A 20,647-nucleotide genomic window follows, 5' to 3' on the forward strand; every position below is an offset into this window, starting at 1 on the left:
TCCTGCTTCCCTCCTGCCTATGTGAGAAGGACTGGACCTGCAGCTTGGACCCAGGACCACCAAAGTGGCTGCAAGGGCTAGATGGCTGGCCTCCTGATCAGACACTCAGGGACAGAACAGGGCTCTAGCAACCTTGAACCCAGCACCTCTACTCTGCCCGCTGTGAGTCTTGCACCCCCAAGTGCTGCGGCCCTAGTCCTGGACTCTTGGGAATGGGCCTGAAGGTGCTCTGTCTGCCCATCATTGTTCCGAGAAAAACTGACACAGTGCGACATCTCTGATGCAGGACTTCAGATCACAGACCATTGAAATTGCTGCTGCGCGAGATATCTTCATGCTAAGACCTAGCATCACCCACTGTAGCCCTTAGAACCACCACTGTGTGAAGCATCTCCACGCAAGGACCCCGCATCACCCAAAGCAACCCCCTGAACTGCTACTACACAATGTATCCCCAAGCAAGGTCTGCGCTTCGCCTCTGCTCCACAACACATATCGGCGCAGGACTTCAAGCCGCTCCACAACTAGGATTTAAGAAACTGTTCAGTGGGCTTAACTTGGTCCCTGTAACCAGCCTGCACTCCATCGTGGCAGGCCTGAACTTTTGACTTTGTCCTGATACAAAAATAACCACAGTTGGAGCTTTGTGCATTTTGGCGTTATTTTCACTGAAACCTTTAAAATTGCAACTCTGCGGTTCTCGGAATTTTTGTCGTTTTGGTCTTCAATTGTTTATTAAATTTAAATATTTTTCTAAACTATTGTGGGATTTTTCTTGCACTGTGTTTTCAATTTATTACTGTTTGAAGAGCTACATAAATACTTTACACACTGCCTTTAAGTTAAGTCTACCTGCTTGTGCCAAGCTACCAGGAGGATCAGCACAGGTTAATTTGAGGTTGGTTGCTTGTGACTTCATCTTAACAGAGAACTGTAGTTGCCGCTTGAGTAGGGTTTACACTCCTCCAACCAGTAACCCAATTTTTTGCACCAGGCATGCTGTTTTAAATGTCTATCTGAATTTATATTTCCTTTTTTAAAGTTTGGTCTTAAAAGGTTATTGGAAGAGGACTGTTCTGTGCAACAGGAGAAAACTACAACATTCCAGATATCTACCCAAAGTACTGTCAATGTTTCTATTGACAAATGTAATTTCCCCCTGGTATTGGTGCTCACATATCTCATGCCTGCATGGGTACAGTACAACTAGGAGTCGAAAGCACAGGCATTATTATCAGGTGATCACTAACGTTGATATTGGCTTGAAATGTTGAGGGCATACATGTATTGACTTAAAACTATTGGGGGTGAGAATGCTATAACCTGAACAATAACCTCCACTTCCAACAATGATCATCTGAAGGCAGGGAGCTCAAATATTAAGAGCTATGCATAGCAGTTTCTATTGATGCAGACCAGAAAATGAAGCCAAACCTAAATGGTTGAGATTTAGAACGTAATATATTCTGTGAATCAAGTTACATCCAAGAAAAAATACTGAGGAATTTAACCAAATTGTTCTTAAATCTTAGAACAAGGTATAGATGGCATGAAAAAAATGCAGTAACTTTACACAAAGTAGTTCAATAAGCATTGAAATAAAACATCAGATTATCAATGTTATCCTACAGCCTTACAGCGTGTACACAGAAACAAGTATCAAAATGTAACTAGCCCAATGCACACATAAACAAGACATATTAATCATGAATTGGCAGTAAACAAATACGATTCAAATGTCGGGTGAAAAATAAATTGCAATACAAAGTATAGTTTTTTTTTTTTGTTAACTGTCAGAATTATAAAATTTAAAATTAATCACGAGCAGCATTTCATAGATTTATCCATAGGCATTTTCCACTGTCTGATAAGCCCATAGAGTTAGTGTAGCAACAAAAGCGGAATTGAAAACTCTGAAGTGCAAACTACGATTTACACCCACAAATTACAACATGGAGTTGCTAAGATTGAAGAACACATCTAGTTTGGAACCCACCGAAACGTTACCAAAGAAGGAAGGATCAACACTGCACATTATTACCTGATGCCTTTGACTGTTGGCTTGCATAGCTTGATGTCCTTGAATGTCCATAGGCTCCAAGTTCATCTGGGACAGAGGCACTCTTTCCAGAAAGATCTGCAAAATGCACTAGTTTAAGAATACAATGGTCTAACATACAGTCTCATGTTTAATCACTGGAATTATAGAGGGGTATGCAGCAACATCATAAATCACTCAAGATGAATAAAAGCACATTCTACCAGCAAATAGTTTGCAAGAAAATCTTTTACCGTTACATAAACACATTAACAATTAATGGTAACGTCGCATTGCCATCTCGCATACCTCTATGCGCCATCGATGGAGAATAAACAGCTAAACACCTCATTGGATGATTGCAATTTAGAAGTACGTATTTTATAACATAAGTTTGAAACTTATTTCAATTCCTACTTGCAGACACTTATTGCTAAATAAAGTTGCAGTTGTTTAAAGAAAACAACTGGATAACTTTTCTCAATTACTTTTTCAAATTCAAATCTTTTTAGTGAATCATTTTGCAAGAAATACAAAGCTTCAGTAGCTGAAGAAGAAACATATATTACATGATCTCCAAACATCTGATTACATTCATTGCAAGACAAGCACAAAAGAAAACAAAAATCAACATAAGAATAGCGAGAGAAATCTGCTAGTAAACTAAACAAATCTAAGTGTTAAATGACCATAAATAACATCAAACAGTGCCAGTACTGGCACGAAATAAGCGTAACTCCAGAGAGTAAATACCCCAGCAATATGCATTTTAGTTTTCATTACCTGCAGGGTGGCACTCTTCTATAGCTTAGAGTACATACTATAATAACCTATAGAGACGTAAGAATTTCTCTAACCCTTGGATTTGGTCGCCCTCTTTAAGGTATTCTATGAAACACAGTCATCAATTTCAGCCCAATGTTTATAAGCTGATTTGGCTCTTGAATTTATTTCATCTCACTGCAAAGCATAAAGCAATACACTATTTTGAGTACGTATTGTTCCATTTTTCCAACCACCAGCATTTCTTCCACAGCTGCATCACACAGGATACTGAGAATCTGCTTTTTTCCCCAGTAGATTTTGTGTTCCAAACAAAGGCACGGTGAGAAAAATGAAAATCTAAATGTTGCATTATTTTCCATTGCGAACCTCGCAATCTCTGTTTCTTTCCCATGGACGTACCCCTTACATTCCCTCTACAGCCAAGCATGAAGAATACCAGCGGGTTCTGTTTTAGGGAGCTTCCTAGAATAGTATGTGCAGTTTACATTGATGTACAGCAGCAGAGGTAGACGTTTTGTATAGAGATAACCATGTCATTTTCCAGGCAATGTTAGAATATTTTTGTGATTTGTAAACCGTTCAGTATAATTCGAGGACTTTAATATGCACGTCAAATAATTATCCAATCTCATCCTAATTTTTAGCCACTTGAAACTTGCACATTCACATGACGGAGTTTAGAGTAACCATTTCTTACTTAGTCTTTTCTGACTATGATATTCATTTTCATAGCACCATTTTTTGCTTTCAAGTGCATGTGAAAGACAGCCATCTGCGTAGAGATACAAATGTTACCCTCCTTTTTGAATCGCCCCAATGATGCTCTAGTACTGTGTATTTCTAGCAATGCATTATATGTATTATTTTACAGAAATGTGGAAGTCTGTAATGTATTACTGAGAATCATGCATTTACTGATCTCTAGGTGTGGCTGACCACTCAAGTTACTACTTTTTTTTTAATCTTTCACATTAGCTCCATCCACATCTTCAGACAGTTTCTAAGCTCCACTATCATTTTCCATTTCACAGAAATTTGAACATCAATACATGATCCACAGAAAGTTACTAGAAATTGACGTGGGAGAATGCTGATAATCTAATATATCAGAGGTGCGATAATTCGTTTTAAGGTTTCTGCTCTGTCCACCAGAAAGTTATGTTTCTAAAGTCGCCTATTTAATGACTTAACAGTTAAAGGCTTTAATGCAAAAATGCTGAAAAACTGCAATAATTTACTCTCTGATCTGGTTTACTTTGGGGACGAGGTAACCCATCTAATTCAATGATTTGAACGTGCAATATATCATCATAATGATATGGCTACACAATTCACCAAAGGAGACCCAATTCAAGATACTGAGAATGAAACTCCGACGCACATGTTTTGGTATCCAGGGCAACTTCTTCAATTGACCATGACAAGCTCCCTGCCATGTTCATTAAGTGATAAAATTAACTGATATCATTGCAAACCAGCCGCCTTTTAATGACTATAACGTAACTGGGAAGCACCAATTAATTTAGGGTTGATTTATCAAAGGTTTTCTTCTAGGGTGTGTGCACATATATTGAAATCATGCTTAAAAAATAAATGGAGACAGTAATATGTTGCTAATTCTGTGTCTTTTTTGGGTTTGTGCTACTGCTACATATGATCACGGAGGCTTAAATTAATGAACCTGTTTGAAAATGTCAAGATGAAATAGAGTTAAAGGGAAACAATTTTTTCATAAAAGCATGCTGTATATAGTATAACCAACTTAGCCTGCATCCTTCACAACCTTAAGCTTTGTCACATAATCTTTAATTTCATTTGGGAAAGGGGGATTTCAAGAGTCCTGAGAATTTCTGGGCTATTTATTTCATTGAAAAATACTGGAGGTGTGGTCAATACATAATTTGCATATAGTTTCCCCTAATGGACCCATGTGGCCTAGCTTATAATATGGAATGTCTCTTATAACATGTAACGTTGTGTCTAAAGCTTTGATAAAAATAACAGAATGTATGGGCGTAAAGGACATCTCTCTCTAATTATTTTAATAATCACTGTAGGAGATTGCATCTGCTGATCTATCACTAATTTTGGCAGTACAATGCTTAAATTGTTTGAATCACGTTTGGCTTGAATCTAACCATTCCATTAAAACCCACACACACGGTTCCAGTTTCCAATATCAAACGCTTTCTGTGCAATTGTTAACAATGCATGCAAAGATTCTTTTAAACATACTGCTGTGCAAATGCAAGTGAGAAATTGTGAAATGTTTAACATTATGTGTTTACCACTATTGAAGCCATATGGATTAAATGGGTCGGCATTGAATGCACCCAGAAAGCTATTGTTTACGACAGCGTCAGATCTCTGTTGTCCTTGAGTAAACAGCTTCTTTGAAATATGAGAGGCACTACATTCCTCTTGGAAGAGGTAAGTATGGTGGATTTGGTTTGATGTTTAAAGAGTGTATATCTGAGAACTGGCAACCCATTGATCCTCCCACCTACTTATCTTGATCACTTGCCTACATTTTGGCATTTCTAAATCTTGCATAATAGCTTGTAATAGTTTTATTTAGAAGGTGGATAGCTGTGTTTATAATGTGGAGTAATAATCTCGGAAATAAATATATAACATAGAGGTAGATCACATTAACCGAACATAAGCGGTTCGGTTCATGACAGCAGAAAGCATCTATTCTCCTAGAGACCGCCTTTTTCTTTTAAAAAACCTTGCTACTTTGTACAACTTTTTTAAATTGTATTTAAAAATGTATTTCTTACTTGATAACGTTGCACATCGCTGTTTGGGGGAAGGAGCTGTGTTCAATGCTCCGGGAGGGGATCTTTTAGCGCGGGCACTTTAAACCCAGGTTAGCGGTCTAGCTGCGACGGCTTCCGTGTTCGCGCAGTGAGGCAGAGCACATTAACTGAACATAAGCGGTTCGGTTCATAACAGCAGAAAGCATCTAATCTCATAGAGACCGCCTTTTTCTTTTAAAAAACCTTGCTACTTAGCACAACTATTTAAAATTGTATTTCTTACTTGATAACATTGTACATCGCTGTTTGGGGGAAGGAGCTGTGTTCAATGCTCCAGGAGGGGACCTTTCAGCACGGGCACTTTATACTCAGGTTAGAGGTCCAGCTGCGAAGGCTTCCGAGTTCGCCATACTTCATAAGGGGCGGATGACGCAGCTGTGCGCAGCAGGTGCTCCACTGACGTGCCTAAGGCAAGCCCGTTTGCACCCGACCGAGCCCAGGGGCCACAACCCCTGGTTCTCCCACAAGAGTTAAGTCCTCCTACACTGCAGATCAGCTGCATGCCCTCAGAGAGATTGTGCAACATAAATGCAGTCACTCAATTGTGCCGACAGACTCTAGGAGAAAATGTCCTCACTGTCCTTTTGAATTAGGTTCCCTGGCCACAACTTCAGTTGGTAAGACCCCAACATCGATAACTGTTTTTAAAATGTGCTTATTGAACTGCCGTTCGAAGCCTAAGCAAGCAATTGAACTCCGGCTACTGTTAGAAGAACAAGATCTAGATGCCTTGTTTCTTACCAAAACATGGCTCACCAACACATCAGATCCGGTGCAGGTTCAAGCACTTCCCCCCGGATATCTGATTCAGATTTTAAGATCCATTTTGACGATATGTCCTCACCTGCTGCAGAGGAAGTAACCGATAGTCTGAGTGCTCTGTCACTTAATTTGAAAGTGACTGGCCCCACCCACCAAAAAGGCCAACTTCTTGACCTGTTTTTTCCAACACTGATAACCTTGCAGTTGAAAAACCCATCCCCATACCTTGGTCGGATCATCATATGATTTCCTTCGCATGGACCCCTCTGGTTAGTAGTGAGCCCCTGGATACGGTTAAAAAATGGAGTAGGAATTGGTCTAAACTCCCCAATGAGTCCTGGGCACTAATTCTCGATAATACCAGACCCATGTTAGAGGGTGACCCTGAAACCGCTAACAACACATTTAATAACTGGCTTGACTCCTCCTTATACCTGTTGGTCCCCATAAAATGGATGCCCAATAAGAAAGGTCTTAACAGAATTTCCTGGTACTCTCCCAAGCTCAGAGAGTTATAGCAAAAATGTAAACACCTGGAGAGAAGCTTGAGGAAATACTTCTCTTCTGTTAAGAACACCAAATATAGAGAGGCCACCAAAGCCTACAAAGCAGAAATTAGAAGTGCTCAATCCCTATATTATGAAAAAAGGATTATCACAGTCTCCAACTCCCCTCGCTAAATCTTCCAGATTGTGAAATCTCTCCTTAACCCCGCTCCTTCTCTGCCCTCTGATGACATTCTAGGACGGTGTACCTATCTGGCAAAGTACTTTTCTAAAACAAATTGAAGATATTTATTCGACGTTTCCCCCTATGTCAGCATTTTTAAACACCCCCTTTGGAGGAGCAAACACGAATGCCTTATCTCCTCCATGAAACAATTCCCCCCATGGATATGAAATCCCCAAAAAACTATCTCAACCAACTGAAATCTGGCTCCCCCAGTGATGTGCCCCCCCCCCTCTATTCTGAGTCAGGTTTCCGACATGGTTGCTACAACCATACTGGACCTTATTAACATCTCACTCTCCTCTGGATCCGTTACCCGCCCTCAGGAAACGGGCCATGGTTAAAGCCCTCCTAAAAAAACAGAGTTTGGACCCAGAAGTATTTGCAAACTACCGGCCGATCTCGCTCCTGCCAGGGATCTCAAAAATTGGTGAAAAATATGCTAACTTCGTTCTCTCCGCTTTCCTGGAGAAAAATATCTCTTTCACCCCTCACAAACCGGTTTTAGACCCCAACAGGGCATGGAGATGGCCCTGCTGGCTGTAGTTGAAGAAACCAGGAAAATTCTGGATGTTGGTGGCTCCGTGGCAATTGTCCTGCTCGTCCTTAGTGCTGCCATCGACTTGGTTACCCACCAACTATTGATCTCGATACTTAGAGAGGTAGGAGTGACTGGAACTGCACTCAAGTGGCTAGGGTCTTTTCTGGACAACAGATCATTCCAAGTATTCCAGGATAACTTTATTTCCGAAAGTATGCCTCTGAGATGCGGGGTGCCTCAGGGTTCTTCCTTGAGCCCCACATTTTTTAATGTGTATATGAGCCCCCTTACCGAGGTTGTCAAGCCCTTCAGCATCCAGATTGTCACCTATGCTGGTGGCACCCAATTGATTGTGTCTCTTAACCAATCTGACAATGTGGAGACTAATATGGCCAACTGATTGGAAAGGGTCTCCGCGTGGATGGGCAGCACATTTTTAAAACTCAATGGAGCTAAAACGGAGCTGCTGTTTTGTGGCTAAACCTCCACCCTGGATGCCAACTCACTCTGGCCCAGATGCTTAGGCGTCATGCCCCCTCCCAAAGATCAGATTAAAAGCCTTGGTGTTTGGCTGGACCATAACTTAAACTTCAAGGAGCAAGCACGTAGGGTGGCAGGGACTTGCTATGGGATCCTGAAGATGATTAGGAAAATTGTCCCTCTGCTGCCTTTCAATGCTAGGAGACTGTTGGTTCCAGCCCTAATTCTTTCTAGACTTGATTACGCCAATGTGCTTTATTTAGGCTCTCCATGCTCAACTATAAAAAAACTGCAAACTGTACAGCATGTCTCCTCATGCAGTTCCATAATCGGGAATCCGCAAGACCGCATATCGCCTCTCTCCATTGGCTTCCGGTTGCGGAACGAATTCAGTTTAAGGCACTGTGCATCATCCACAGGACTCTTTCGGCTAAGGGTCCACGATCCTTCGATCTATCATCTCCCCCTATCACCTCAAAAGATCTCTGCGCCCCAGGAATAAACATTTGGCATTTGTTCCCAGGATATATAGATCTCGGAGTGGTGGACGCATGTTCTCATATACCGCAGCGAAATGTTGGAACCAGCTTCCTAACTACATTCGTCTGGAGGACAACTATCTGTCTTTTCGCAAACTCTTGAAAACTTTTCTGTTTCCATGATACCGGACTGTAGCACGGTGATGACTCTGCTTCTAGCCCTGAGAGGCCTTCTGGTTGCCATGCGCTTTAGAAATGCATATTCATTCCTTCCTTAGATTCTACTATGCTCTTAAATGCCATAAAACTATATATGATTCTAATCAGTTTCTAACCTTTCATTCTGAGGGCAACAATATCATGGTATATTTCTAATGCTCACATGATGGGGCGTTCAATGTTTGAAAAGGCTTCTTCAGTCTAGCTACGTTTTTAGGTCTCGCTGATCCAGCACGCATGCGCTGTCAGCGAGACATTTAGTAAACTGGCTTTTGGAAGTGTTTCCAAAGGTCGACCAGCTTACACTCACGCGCACAAGCATGCGCAATCCAATCTCTTACACTTTCCCTCACAACTCCCATTCGCATGAGGTGCCTTATGCTGCTTCACCACTAGATGGTGCCACATGCCATGTTTTCTAATGTGATCAGATATTACAGAAAAATTACAAAATATTTACTTGTTCTTTTTAATTTGGGCAGGTAATGCTTGTTTTTCTTTTTGTAATGCACTCTTAGAGAGCGCATAGGTGCAGTCCCTCTCCTTCAACCCACTATTTTTTTTTACCGCCCTCCTCCCACTCACAGCCTTTTAATCCTCCTGTGTCCTCCATTATTTCAGACATCCTCGTATCACCCTTTCTCTCAGGCCTTCTTCTGCTCTCCTTTGTCTTTCCACCCTCCTTCCTCATGTTGATTGACCACCATGAACCCCCAGAGGCTTGTTTTCGTAGAGGGGTTTATCGGCGGTGCTCTGGTCAGCACCACCCCTGGAATTCAGAGTTGACCAGCCCAGTGTGCTTGGAGCACTTCAGCTGGGAATGAATACCTGTGTGCCGCAGGGTAACTAATCTTGCTAAACAAACAGCGCTGATAAGAGCTGATAAATGGCAGCGGAGACAGCTGCTCCCGCCATTAGCCCAGTGCTTTTCAAGGTTCACTTAAAGTATTACTCGAGAACATGGCAACCCTCTGTTCCGCCGTCGAGGCCCCTTAATTGATGATGAGCCCTTCACTTTGGGGGGAGAGATCCTCAGGTGTGATTGTGCTGGAACCCCAAACAGTGCACGATGAGAAGGTAGGTGTGGCGTTCAGTGTTTTTTTTTTCTTCATAATGCAGATGTGATACTTAGCATATCTGCAGATGATCGCCGTTTTGCGGCCAGTGTTGATTGATGCAGCACCTTTAGATGACTGCGTTTACCCAATCATTGAGGCCAAGATGAAGGGTCACTTTTTTGACAGCAACTTGCGCTTCTGTTTTTTTATTTACGTTTGTTTTCAAACCCGAGCATTAGTACTAGGTGTAATGTGAGCAGCAGATCTAAGTCCCCAGCAATCAGCCCCTGCAACTTCTGGAATACGACTCTCAAAACGTGGCCCCGGCCCCAAGCGACTTTCAGATTCCATGTAATGCATGCATCTTGCAGCTGGAAGTTAATAAAGCCTGTCTCAAAAAAGATCAAAAGGCATCAAAGTATCTGTTAGTGTCATGTTCCGGGAAACAAGTGAGGTAGACCGGGAGTTTGTTTTTGGGATGACTTGCAAGGTAGAAGCAGTAAGCACCGGCAAAGCTAATAGGTTTGATGTGCCTTTTGAGTACCGACTAAAACATTTAAAAGGCCTGCAACATCAATAAAAACAAGCATTGGCATAGCCAATACGTCTCGCCTTCGGGACCTTATAAGTATTTAATTATCCAGCACAATATCCTTGTTTGAAGTGCTGCAGAACCGGTTTCTAAACCCAAACAATCCTTGACAACAACTGATGGAGCAACCGGCATCTCTGTTGTGTAAACACAACTATTGTTGCGTGAAGGGGCCAGTCCCCTCTGAACATTGGGCACCACCACATCCACCACCACCTCCTCCACCGCCACCACCACACCCACCACCTCCTCCACCACCACCACCATGTCCTCCACCACCACCACGTCCACAATCACCACCACCTCCACCACCACCGCGTCCACCACGTCCACCTCCACATCCACCACCATCACCAGACCCACGTCCACCAAACCAACCACCACGTCCACCACTACCACCACCACCACCACATCTACCACCACGTCCACCACCGCCACGTCCACCACCGCCACGTCCATCACCGCCACGTCCATCACCGCCACGTCCATCACCGCCACGTCCATCACCGCCACGTCCATCACCGCCACGTCCATCACCGCCACGTCCATCACCGCCACGTCCATCACCACCACGTCCATCACCACCACGTCCATCACCACCACGTCCATCACCACCACGTCCATCACCACCACGTTCATCACCACCACGTTCATCACCACAACGTCCATCACCACCACGTCCATCACCACCACATTCATCACCACCACGTCCATCACCACCATGTCCATCACCACCACGCCCATCACCATCACGTCCACCACCACATCCACCACCACCACGTCCACCACCACACCCACGTCCTCCACCACTACCACCACCACCACCACCACACCCACCTCCACCACCACCACCACCACCACCACACCCACCTCCACCACCACCACCGCATCCACCACCACCACGAGGTTCACCACCATGTCCACAACCACTACGTCCACCACCACCATGTCCACCACAAACACACCCACCACCACCACCATCACTACCACCACCACCATCACTACCACCACCACCACATCTGCCCTCACTCTAGCTATCTATCGCACTCACTCTATTGCATCACCACAGCATCACTCAGCACCACCCGAGCATCACTCTGGGGCACCACAACATCACTATGCGCTACCACAGCATCACTGAACGCCACAGCATCACTCGTCGCCACCACAACATCACTCAGCTCCACCACAGCATCAATCTGTGCAACCATTCAACAACAACTGGTTCAAATATGTTCGCTTAATGTTTCAAGCTTTATTACAAATGTCACAAAAAGATGTTAATATTTCACTTCTGTTCTTGGATTTTCGTCACAATAAAATACACTGAACATAATCTTCACAAAAGTTATTTACAAAAGTTTAAGCTATTGCCATTATAAATTAAAATAGCTTTTATTTAAGTATTATTAAAAAAAAATGACAGCCATTGTTATTTGTAATATCAATGCATTTAAGTCACGGAAATACAAAACATATTGCATTACAAATGCTACAGGTGTCACATTTGGGAAAGTTAAAGCTATTGGCATTGTAAATGATAAAGCTATTAATTTCGCTATTTTCAAAACCAACACATAAATAAAAAAAATGTCATTTACAATACCAATAGCTCAAACTTTCTTAATGCGAGACCTATTGCATTGCAAATGCTTGTTTTGTTTATCAACCATCGATTCTTGGGGGCACCAGGCTCTGTGATGCCTTTGTGCCATATTGGTGTCTGTTGGGATGGAGCGTCTGTGATGCCACTGAACCGGTGATGTCCGTCTGGTACTACATCGCCCCGTATCTGCTTAAGTCTTGCCTGCTCCCTCCAGTCCCCACTCTCCTTTGACTCCATAAACCCGGAGTTCTCATCTGGGGCTGATTGATGGCTCCCATTGTCCTGGTCTTCACTGTGGCCATCTTAGGATCTCCTCTTTAGATCACTTGCTCACCTCCCCAATCCGCCATCTTGCGGTGTTCCCTGCTGCCCGAGTGGACTATTTCTCAGTATGCAATTCCATCGTCTGGGATGTGATTTATGCCAGCAACTCCCATCGATGCTCAAATGTTAACAAGCATTTGCAATGCAATAGGTCTCGCATTAGGAAAGTTTGAGCTATTGGTCTTGTAAATGACAATTTTTTTATTTATGTGTTGTTTTTGAAAATATCTAAATTAATAGCTTTGTCATTTACAATGCCAATAGTTTTAACTTTCGCAAATGTGACAGCTATAGCATTGTAATGCAACATGTTTTGTATTTACGTGACTTAGATGTATTGATATTACAAATAACAATGGCTTTTAATTTTTTTAAATAATTAATACTTAAATAAAAGTGATTGTAATTTATAATGGCAATAGCTTAAACTTTTGTAAATAACTTTTGTGAAGATTATGTTGAGTGTATTTTATTGTGACGAAAATCCAAGAACAGAGGTGAAATATTAACATCTTTTTGTGACATTTGTAATAAAGCTTGAAACATTGAGAGAACATATTTGAACCAGTGATGCTGTGGTGGTGCTGAGTGGTGCTGTGGTGGTACTGAGTGGTGCTGTGGTGGTGCAGAGTGGTGCTGTGGTGGTGCAGAGTGGTGCTGTGAGTAGGTACTTCTGCCCTGGCAAGTGAAGACAGAGAACGTTACCTCTTGTATGAGAGTGAACCTCAGTACCCTGTGAGTGAAACTGATGCTATGAGTTCCATGCATGAGAAACGTGCACTCTCGGCTGCCCTGCCTCCTGCGTGTAATGATTGTACAGTGCACTGCTGCGTCTGTGGACTTGAGAAAGAGTTTAATCAGAGGTATGTGAGCTGTGTGTATATGGTCTTCTTGGACCCCACGGACCGATGGAGATACAAAGTGAAATGTTATTACATTTTCTAGGAAATATCAAAATATCCTTCAAACACTGTTGCACATGAACTATGATATGAGCTCATGTCAGTGCCAACATAGACATGCCGGATGCTTGGAAAGAAGTGTGCGGGAGGGGGGTTTGATGGGGTGACAAATATTGAAGCCAGCTACATTCTGTTCTGTCACTGCCTATTTCGTTTTTTTTTGTTTTTCGAGTATGTGTGTGTGTGTGTGTGTCACCTATTTACATTGCCCTGTGATTATTTATTTTTCCTTGTGCATTTCGTGTCTTTATCTTTCATTTTGTGCTTATCATCTGTTTGCACTGATTTGTGGCTGTCCGTATTTGAGTCTGTGTTTTGTGCCTATATGAATCTCGGTGTGAGAGAGAGGGTTGGGAGGCAACGAGAGAGCGAGCGCGCCTGTGTCTATGTGTGTGTGTGTTTGCATGTCTCTTTCGGTACCGCGGAAAGATGCAAACAGTAATTGGCTGCCTTTGAAAGGGAGCCTGGCTGTGGAGTGGATGGAGGGAGGGGGTGACAACTGGAGGTGCGAACCAGCTGTAATACAGGAGAGCTGAGCTATTGGCTTTGGAAATTACAATGCCTTTTATTTATCTTTTTGAAAAACAAAACATAAATAAAAGGCATTGTCATTTACAATGCCAAAATCTCAAACTCTCGCAAACGCAAGACCTATTGCATTCAGTATGTTAACATGTTCTTTCGTGGACAATTGCAAATACTGACGATAAATTCTCAGCGTTTCTGGTCTAAGACAGTTTTTTACATTCCCAAATCTTTATTTTTAAAGTGACAGTGAAAAGGCACATTTAATCTGACAACAAGACACAAACAGTATTTCCTTGATGGATCAAAGTATGAGGTTCTCTGTAACTGTCAGTTAACACAGACAGTATGGCGGAAGTTATGCAGGACACAGCAGCAGCCGTGGGATCCAGGGGGCTGTGTCGTTTCAGCAGAGGAGACTCCCAGAATTAGAGGCCACGATGTGAGAGCACTGGGAGAGGCTCTGGAGTAAGGTGTCAACAGGAAGAGATCAGAGTCTGGCACCAAAAATGAGGATGAAGGGTACGAATTAGCGATAAAAGGATGAAAGGAGGAGCACAAAAGAAAGACTTGGTGGCCTGAGGCTGGGGTTGCGACGTGGCCAAAATATTATTGCAGGAAAGGATCAATGTGGGGACCAACACATAGGGCGTTTGATCAAAGGTCATAAAAAGAGAATGACCGCAGTGAATGGCTTTTAGGGCAGACAGATTGCGGGCTTCTGTGTGTATCACTTGGGTGCCCTCAGCTGGCAGCAGAGTGTTTTGAGGAAGATACATAACGATATTAAAAGCGCTCCCTGGCTCCTCGACGGTAAGGGAGGCGGTATGTATGGGCTGTGACTGGTGGCTGCATCAGCTAGGGACGTATGTTGAACAGAAGACAAAGGAGACAGACTGCTGACTAAATACAAAGGCAGCTGAACACAGGGCGTGAGCAGCAATCATTAAACCGCATCACAACCACGCCGAGCAATGACAAGTTAAAAATAATAAAAGTACACTGGGAGGGGGGAGGAGAAACGCGAGAGACGGCCTGGCGGCCGTCAAAGTGAAAGTACGGCCGGACGGTTAAAAAAAATAAAAGTACACTGGGAGGGGGGAGGAGAAACGCGAGAGACGGCCTGGCGGCCGTGAAAGTACGGGCAGTGAATAAATTAGGGGAGGAGAAATGCCTGAGGCAGAGCGCACGCTGGGGGATACCTGTGGGAGGGAGGCTGGTGGCTTGGATGTGCACGCTCTTTTTAGGTCAATGGGCTTGCGCATTGAGCTTGCTTTTCACGGGCACAGCATGAAATCGCCCGATGGTTAAGCTCTCGTTAAGCCTCTATATTCTCGCAAGCGCATTGACAGTCTCCTGGTTTCCTCAAAGTCCTGATTTGTTTTGTTTTGGGAACTGGTTCGGGGTCCACCTGGCCATTTCTAACCCTTTGTCTGAAAAACTGGACCTCTGCAACTTGTTCGCACTCTTGGTCCGTTGATGGAAATGTTTAAGGCATGCAAATTACGATGATGATTGTTCCACTTTGTTAACCTCTGCGTGCTTCCTCTGGGACTTTTGATGGAGCCCAACTGAATTTTAGGTCGCTCACACTCACTGTGTTTTGTTCCCCCTCCTTACTATCTTCCCATTACTGTCATTTCTCCTGTTTTTCTCTTCAATTCCCTATTTCATTCAGGAAACTATCTACACCAGATTAGATCTATCTTTTACGTCTAACTCATCTTCGACTCAACTCACCCCTTTGTAACTCTATGGAAGGAGCTCAATATTTTTTTCATAACAAAATTAAAACCCATTCAAATTTACATCTTCTGTAGTTTCTAACAGCATCACCCTTTCAGAAATACCTCAACCCTCTTTGCAAATTGTCATTCTCACTACTAGAGTATACCAGAGATAAAAAACGATAACGCTTGAGGCCATATCAGGGCACTGACAATATTTTTCTGGACTACGTACTCAAGATGTGTGCACACAATACGACGTGCCTTAACCAAAGCACCCTCCATGGCTTCAGAATGGTTATCCTTTCCTGTCCCGTTACGAGTGCGGTAGGCTCTTTGTGAACTGGGCATTTCAATCACTAGATCTTCCTGGATGCTTTTGGATCCATTCCTATATTGGTCTCATGTGTAGCTTTGCTTATGGGATCAGTAGGGTGCATGAGGTCACCATCTTCACCACCGTTCACTGACAGAGACTGACCTTTACGGTAGCCGTGAGACTTTCCTGTGATTCGTAAACCCTCTTGAGGGTAAGGAAGGCTCTTGCCAGCACAGTACTGAATCTTGCTATCAGGGATATTTTTTCTCTCCGGTTTCGTTGAAGACTTTTATAGGTTGATCCTGAAACCTAGGCTATGAGCGTGTCCATGACAATCCTGGTGTTCTTCTTTCATTGCAATTAAGAGCTACTTTGATTAGGCAGTCGGCCAGGTTAGAGTAGACATGTATTCCTTTCTGCCACTGCAGCTAGGCATTTTGCAAATACTATGGAAGCTCATTTGATTCCGAAGGGGTGCACCCTGAATTGGCAGTGGTTCTTTTGACCAAAAACAGCAGATACTATTTGTGTTTGCAGTTCATGGGGATGTGTAAGTGTCCTTTAGGTCTATAGCTGTCATATAGTTCTTCCCCCGCAGCCGAGGGAGGCCTCTTGTTGAGTAGTCATTTAGATTTTTTGCGTCTTTATGAACTTTTTTAAGAAGCAAAGGTCCAGAATTGGTCTTAGCCATTAGTCCAACTTTGGGATGAGGAAATATACTGAGTGGTTTGCTTGATTGATTCCTGCTGTGGGAACTCTCTTTATTGCTCTTTTTTTGTCGGAGTTCCTGCACCTCACGTTGCATGAGCCCCCTTTCCTTTTCCGGGGTGATCTTTCATTTGATCTGACCCCAGTTGCATCTGTAGAAGTTCTATGCAGTAACCATGTGGGATCTTGTTGAAGATCCACCTGTCTGCATGATCATCCTCCACTCCTAAAGGAAGACCTCTATTCTGCCCCCCCCTACTGGTGTTATGTAGTGAGGCGGTTGATAGGCGGAGTCACTTGTTGGAGGAGCACGCCCCCTGCGAAGTTTGTGCCCTACCTCTGGCTCTGCCTCAAAACGACTGATGCCATGGTGCTGTGAACTGCAACCACTGCTGCGCTCCTTGATATGGCACTGCCTGTTGGTAGGGTGGCTGTGGCGCTGCGCTGTGAAACCTCCTCGGCCTGCGAGTCTTCTCACTAGGGTTGTTCCCGTTCTTGGTTGACCCGGAAGCTGTAATGCCTCCATGGCCTTTGTAGTGTCATTGTCCTTTTTTATCTTCTGTAGTGTGTCATTCACAGAGGTTCCGCTCAGGCTCTCTCCTGAAAAATGTGTTTATGATGTCGCCTGAACCTCATTTAGAAAGCCAGACACTTCCAACAAGGCATATCTCCTCTGATATTCCAGTAACCAGCTGCCTACTGGCTGTGTCTGCCGTCCAAACGTTCTCCGACCTCTTCCCAGTGGCTGTGGGCATAACGGTTGAGAAGTGCGTTTGAGTCTGCAAAACTGCATTGTGTTACAGCCTCCCTCTCTAGTTTTCTTTGGATGAATGTATGTTGTTCTTCTCTATTCTAAGTCTTACCGCTTTGCATGATGCTGGTTCTCTGAAAGCTTCCCTTTCCTGGCCCAGGATGCTTGGCAGCATGGAGAGGTATTGGTTTTCGCTCTGGGATTGCATGAGCATCTCTAGAAGGAAACAAGCTTGTGTCCTCTCCTCTTTTCACAAGAAAATCAGCTGATGCAGCACACCCATAAACAATATAGCCGCCTACAGCTCACTTGAATGTGTTTTCTGGACTTCAGAACGACACATATTGGGAATTTTACGCACCCAACAGCTGTTCATGAACACGCTTTGAGAAAGTCATTGTACTTACCAGGTACAGACGAAACACGTGTTGGCTGTTGTTTATATTGAATTTGTGTTGGAAGAAGAATAAAAACAACATCATATACTGAAGCTCTGTGGATTGTTCATCTCATCCTTTGGGAACTCTGGATGCCCTGCGTTGTAGAAGGACTCTTGGAAATTGTTAATTTAATCATCAGCAACATTGGTCCTTGAATATTAGATTGTGTTTAGGACCTATATATTGTTTATGGGTGTGCTGCATGAGCTGATTTTCTTGCAAATTTTCCAGCAGATTATTCTTTCAATCTGCTTACGGCATTTTTGGGTAGTAAGTGTTCACAGCCCACCTAGCACCCCGCAGTACTTACAGCTCCTGTTCACTTATCACGCAATTTACTGGACTTTTAGATATTTGTTTTCTTTTTTGATGTGAGGTCCTTTCCCTTATTGGGAGCACTACTATCCTCTCTTTTAATGTGCCCCAATTTTTACGACACCATTACACTTGCTCTTTTTATAATGCCATTACACATCACAATGTCGTTGGGCAGCAATGGTCTCAAAGGGTATGTGTTGAAAGCTTCCACAATTGAGTCCGTTTTGAGGTCCTATCACTGTTTGTCACCGTTTTCAGCATCTTGCAAGATACCCTGGTCCTCCTTTTACACCTCATAGAGAAATATATTCTTGTGGCTCAGGGGTTGCTGGTGGGTCAAGCTCCCTGTGTTGTTCTTTTTATCCGCACTTCTCCCATGGAGGTGCCGAGGACATAGGGAATTCTCTCATTGAAGCCTCTAAATACTTGGTTTTCTCTTACGGCTGCGGACATTTTAGCTTCAAGCCATCTCTTTTTCTTCTTGATTTCGAGGGCTCGTTCTTTGGCATCGAGTCTTCAATGCCATTTCTTCGGGTCCATCATTTCTTCCAAATCTTCCCTGACCCTCTCCTTCTTTCGATCACCTTTCAACGTCGAAGATTTCTCCAAGCACTTCTCAAGAAGGCTTTAAATTTAACAGCTCGTATTTCAACAAAATGACATCCTGAAGTGCCTCACTTTTGTCTGAATAAAAAATGTTAGAGCCCTAGTTGTTCATTAGGAATTTCTGGTGATACTGCTAGTTGATTACTATGGAGTTAACTGACAGAATGTTTGTTTCTCTCTGTATTTCAGAATGATTTACTGAAACTGATCAAAAAGATATTTGAGAACTCATAGAAAAGGTGTCTTCATTTTACCTTTCCCGAGCACTAGCCACAATTTCTAGTACCCAAGCCCCCCCTTGCTTCAGGTGTGCCACACCTATCATAATTACAGAATGTTAGAGCTTGAGTCGTTCATATCAACACTGTGGAAAGTAGTGACACTAGGCCGGTCAACCATACCTAAAAATATAACTTACAATATATTTTGGGAACAAGTATTGAAAAAGATAGTTGTTGCCTACGCTACCTATTGACTTTGTCAATGTGTTTGTGTCACATGCACAGCAGTATGGCAGCTGTGCAGCATGGCTAATAGGTCAAAAGAAAAGCATTATGACCTGGGGCAGGAGACATGTCCACCCTGTGTGCCGCATACTCTACCTCAGTGCTGCGTTGTCATTTGCACAAGTAAAGTTCAGCAATGCCATTATATGTTCACATTCCACTAGGCAGCTATAAAAGATGCAACTGCATGTGAATATGCCGTGCAGCATATGAAGGAAGTTAATATACTCTTGCACGACCTTGCCCAATTACATGCCTTACCAAAATTGCCACCATAAGACCCACATAAAACAGAAAGTGACATAGGGCATAAAGATTAAGAACGTATATTTAAGTATGACAGTAAGTTTAACCCATTGTTTCCTCATATAACAGCATCTCAAATGATTCAATTAAGGACGGATACTGAGTACTTGGTAATCTGGTTACAGCCACCCAAAACTTGCGATTTCGTTCTATTAATGAAAAATTGGGCATTCTGATTTCTCAGTTCTTGGGATGCTATTTGATACTGTACATAGTGAGATGCTACTGGAGGGGCTCTGTGACTATCTATGTCTCACTGCTAATGCAAATCATCACTGTAATGAGGGGTTAAAAGAGGTTGTTGTCAAATCTCTAGTTCGCCATACTAAGGGAAAGCAATTGATCACTAGTTCGGTGGGTGTCATAAAAACTATCCCTATAATACAATAAGCTATTCAACATTAAATAAAAAGCCACTAAAGATACAGATTAACTGGGGAAGTAATGTGTAGGATTGCACTACAGGCGCTCTGTGCAAAGACAAACCAGAGTAGTAAAGATCGGTACAGAGACACACAGGTGCCCATGTAAAAAGATAGTGAGATAAAAGGATAATTGATACTTTGGGGTAAATGCCCTGATATTTAAAGCATAATATAGTTGTTCTTTGATGTTAATAAAAAGTAAATCTAAAAATTTACAAATATAAAGAGAACTTTCATCAAAATGCATTGAGGGCATTTTTTGGGAAGCAGAAGTCCAAAATCGAAGTACCGTGCAGCATCCACTTCAAACTAAGTCGCAAAGTAGGCACCCGGGTGTGAAACAAATGTCACTTGCCGGGGACCAAACAGAACAAACGGCTTAATAAAGACCATGCACAAGAACAGTGCTGTGGCAAACATGACTTCACACTGTGAGTCACACAGCAATGATTCACTTCCTGGCCAGTATAACTTGAGACCAAAGTGCATGTAATGTACTGGCAACCAACTGACAGGTCCTGCTACCGAACTCTTAATTAGAACGTTTTTCTTGCATTGAAAGGAACCTGGTTCGAATCTACAGGTAACATGGCGAGTACACCATACCTTTGAAAATTT

The 20,647-nt window shown here is 43.0% G+C and overlaps 1 protein-coding gene across 1 annotated transcript in view; it reads right to left on the bottom strand.

Moving 5' to 3' along the window:
• EEIG2 (EEIG family member 2) overlaps nucleotides 1–20,647 on the bottom strand; it is a 494,462-nt gene that overhangs the window by 130,838 nt on the left and 342,977 nt on the right. Inside the window, exon 7 of the mRNA XM_078668430.1 lies at nucleotides 2,042–2,137. Within this exon, the coding sequence (XP_078524556.1) occupies nucleotides 2,042–2,137 (96 nt within the window). The remainder of the gene's footprint in view (nucleotides 1–2,041; nucleotides 2,138–20,647) is intronic.

This window comes from Lissotriton helveticus, chromosome 1_2, assembly GCF_964261635.1.
Source record: "Lissotriton helveticus chromosome 1_2, aLisHel1.1, whole genome shotgun sequence".
Classification (NCBI taxonomy): Eukaryota; Metazoa; Chordata; class Amphibia; order Caudata; family Salamandridae; genus Lissotriton; species Lissotriton helveticus.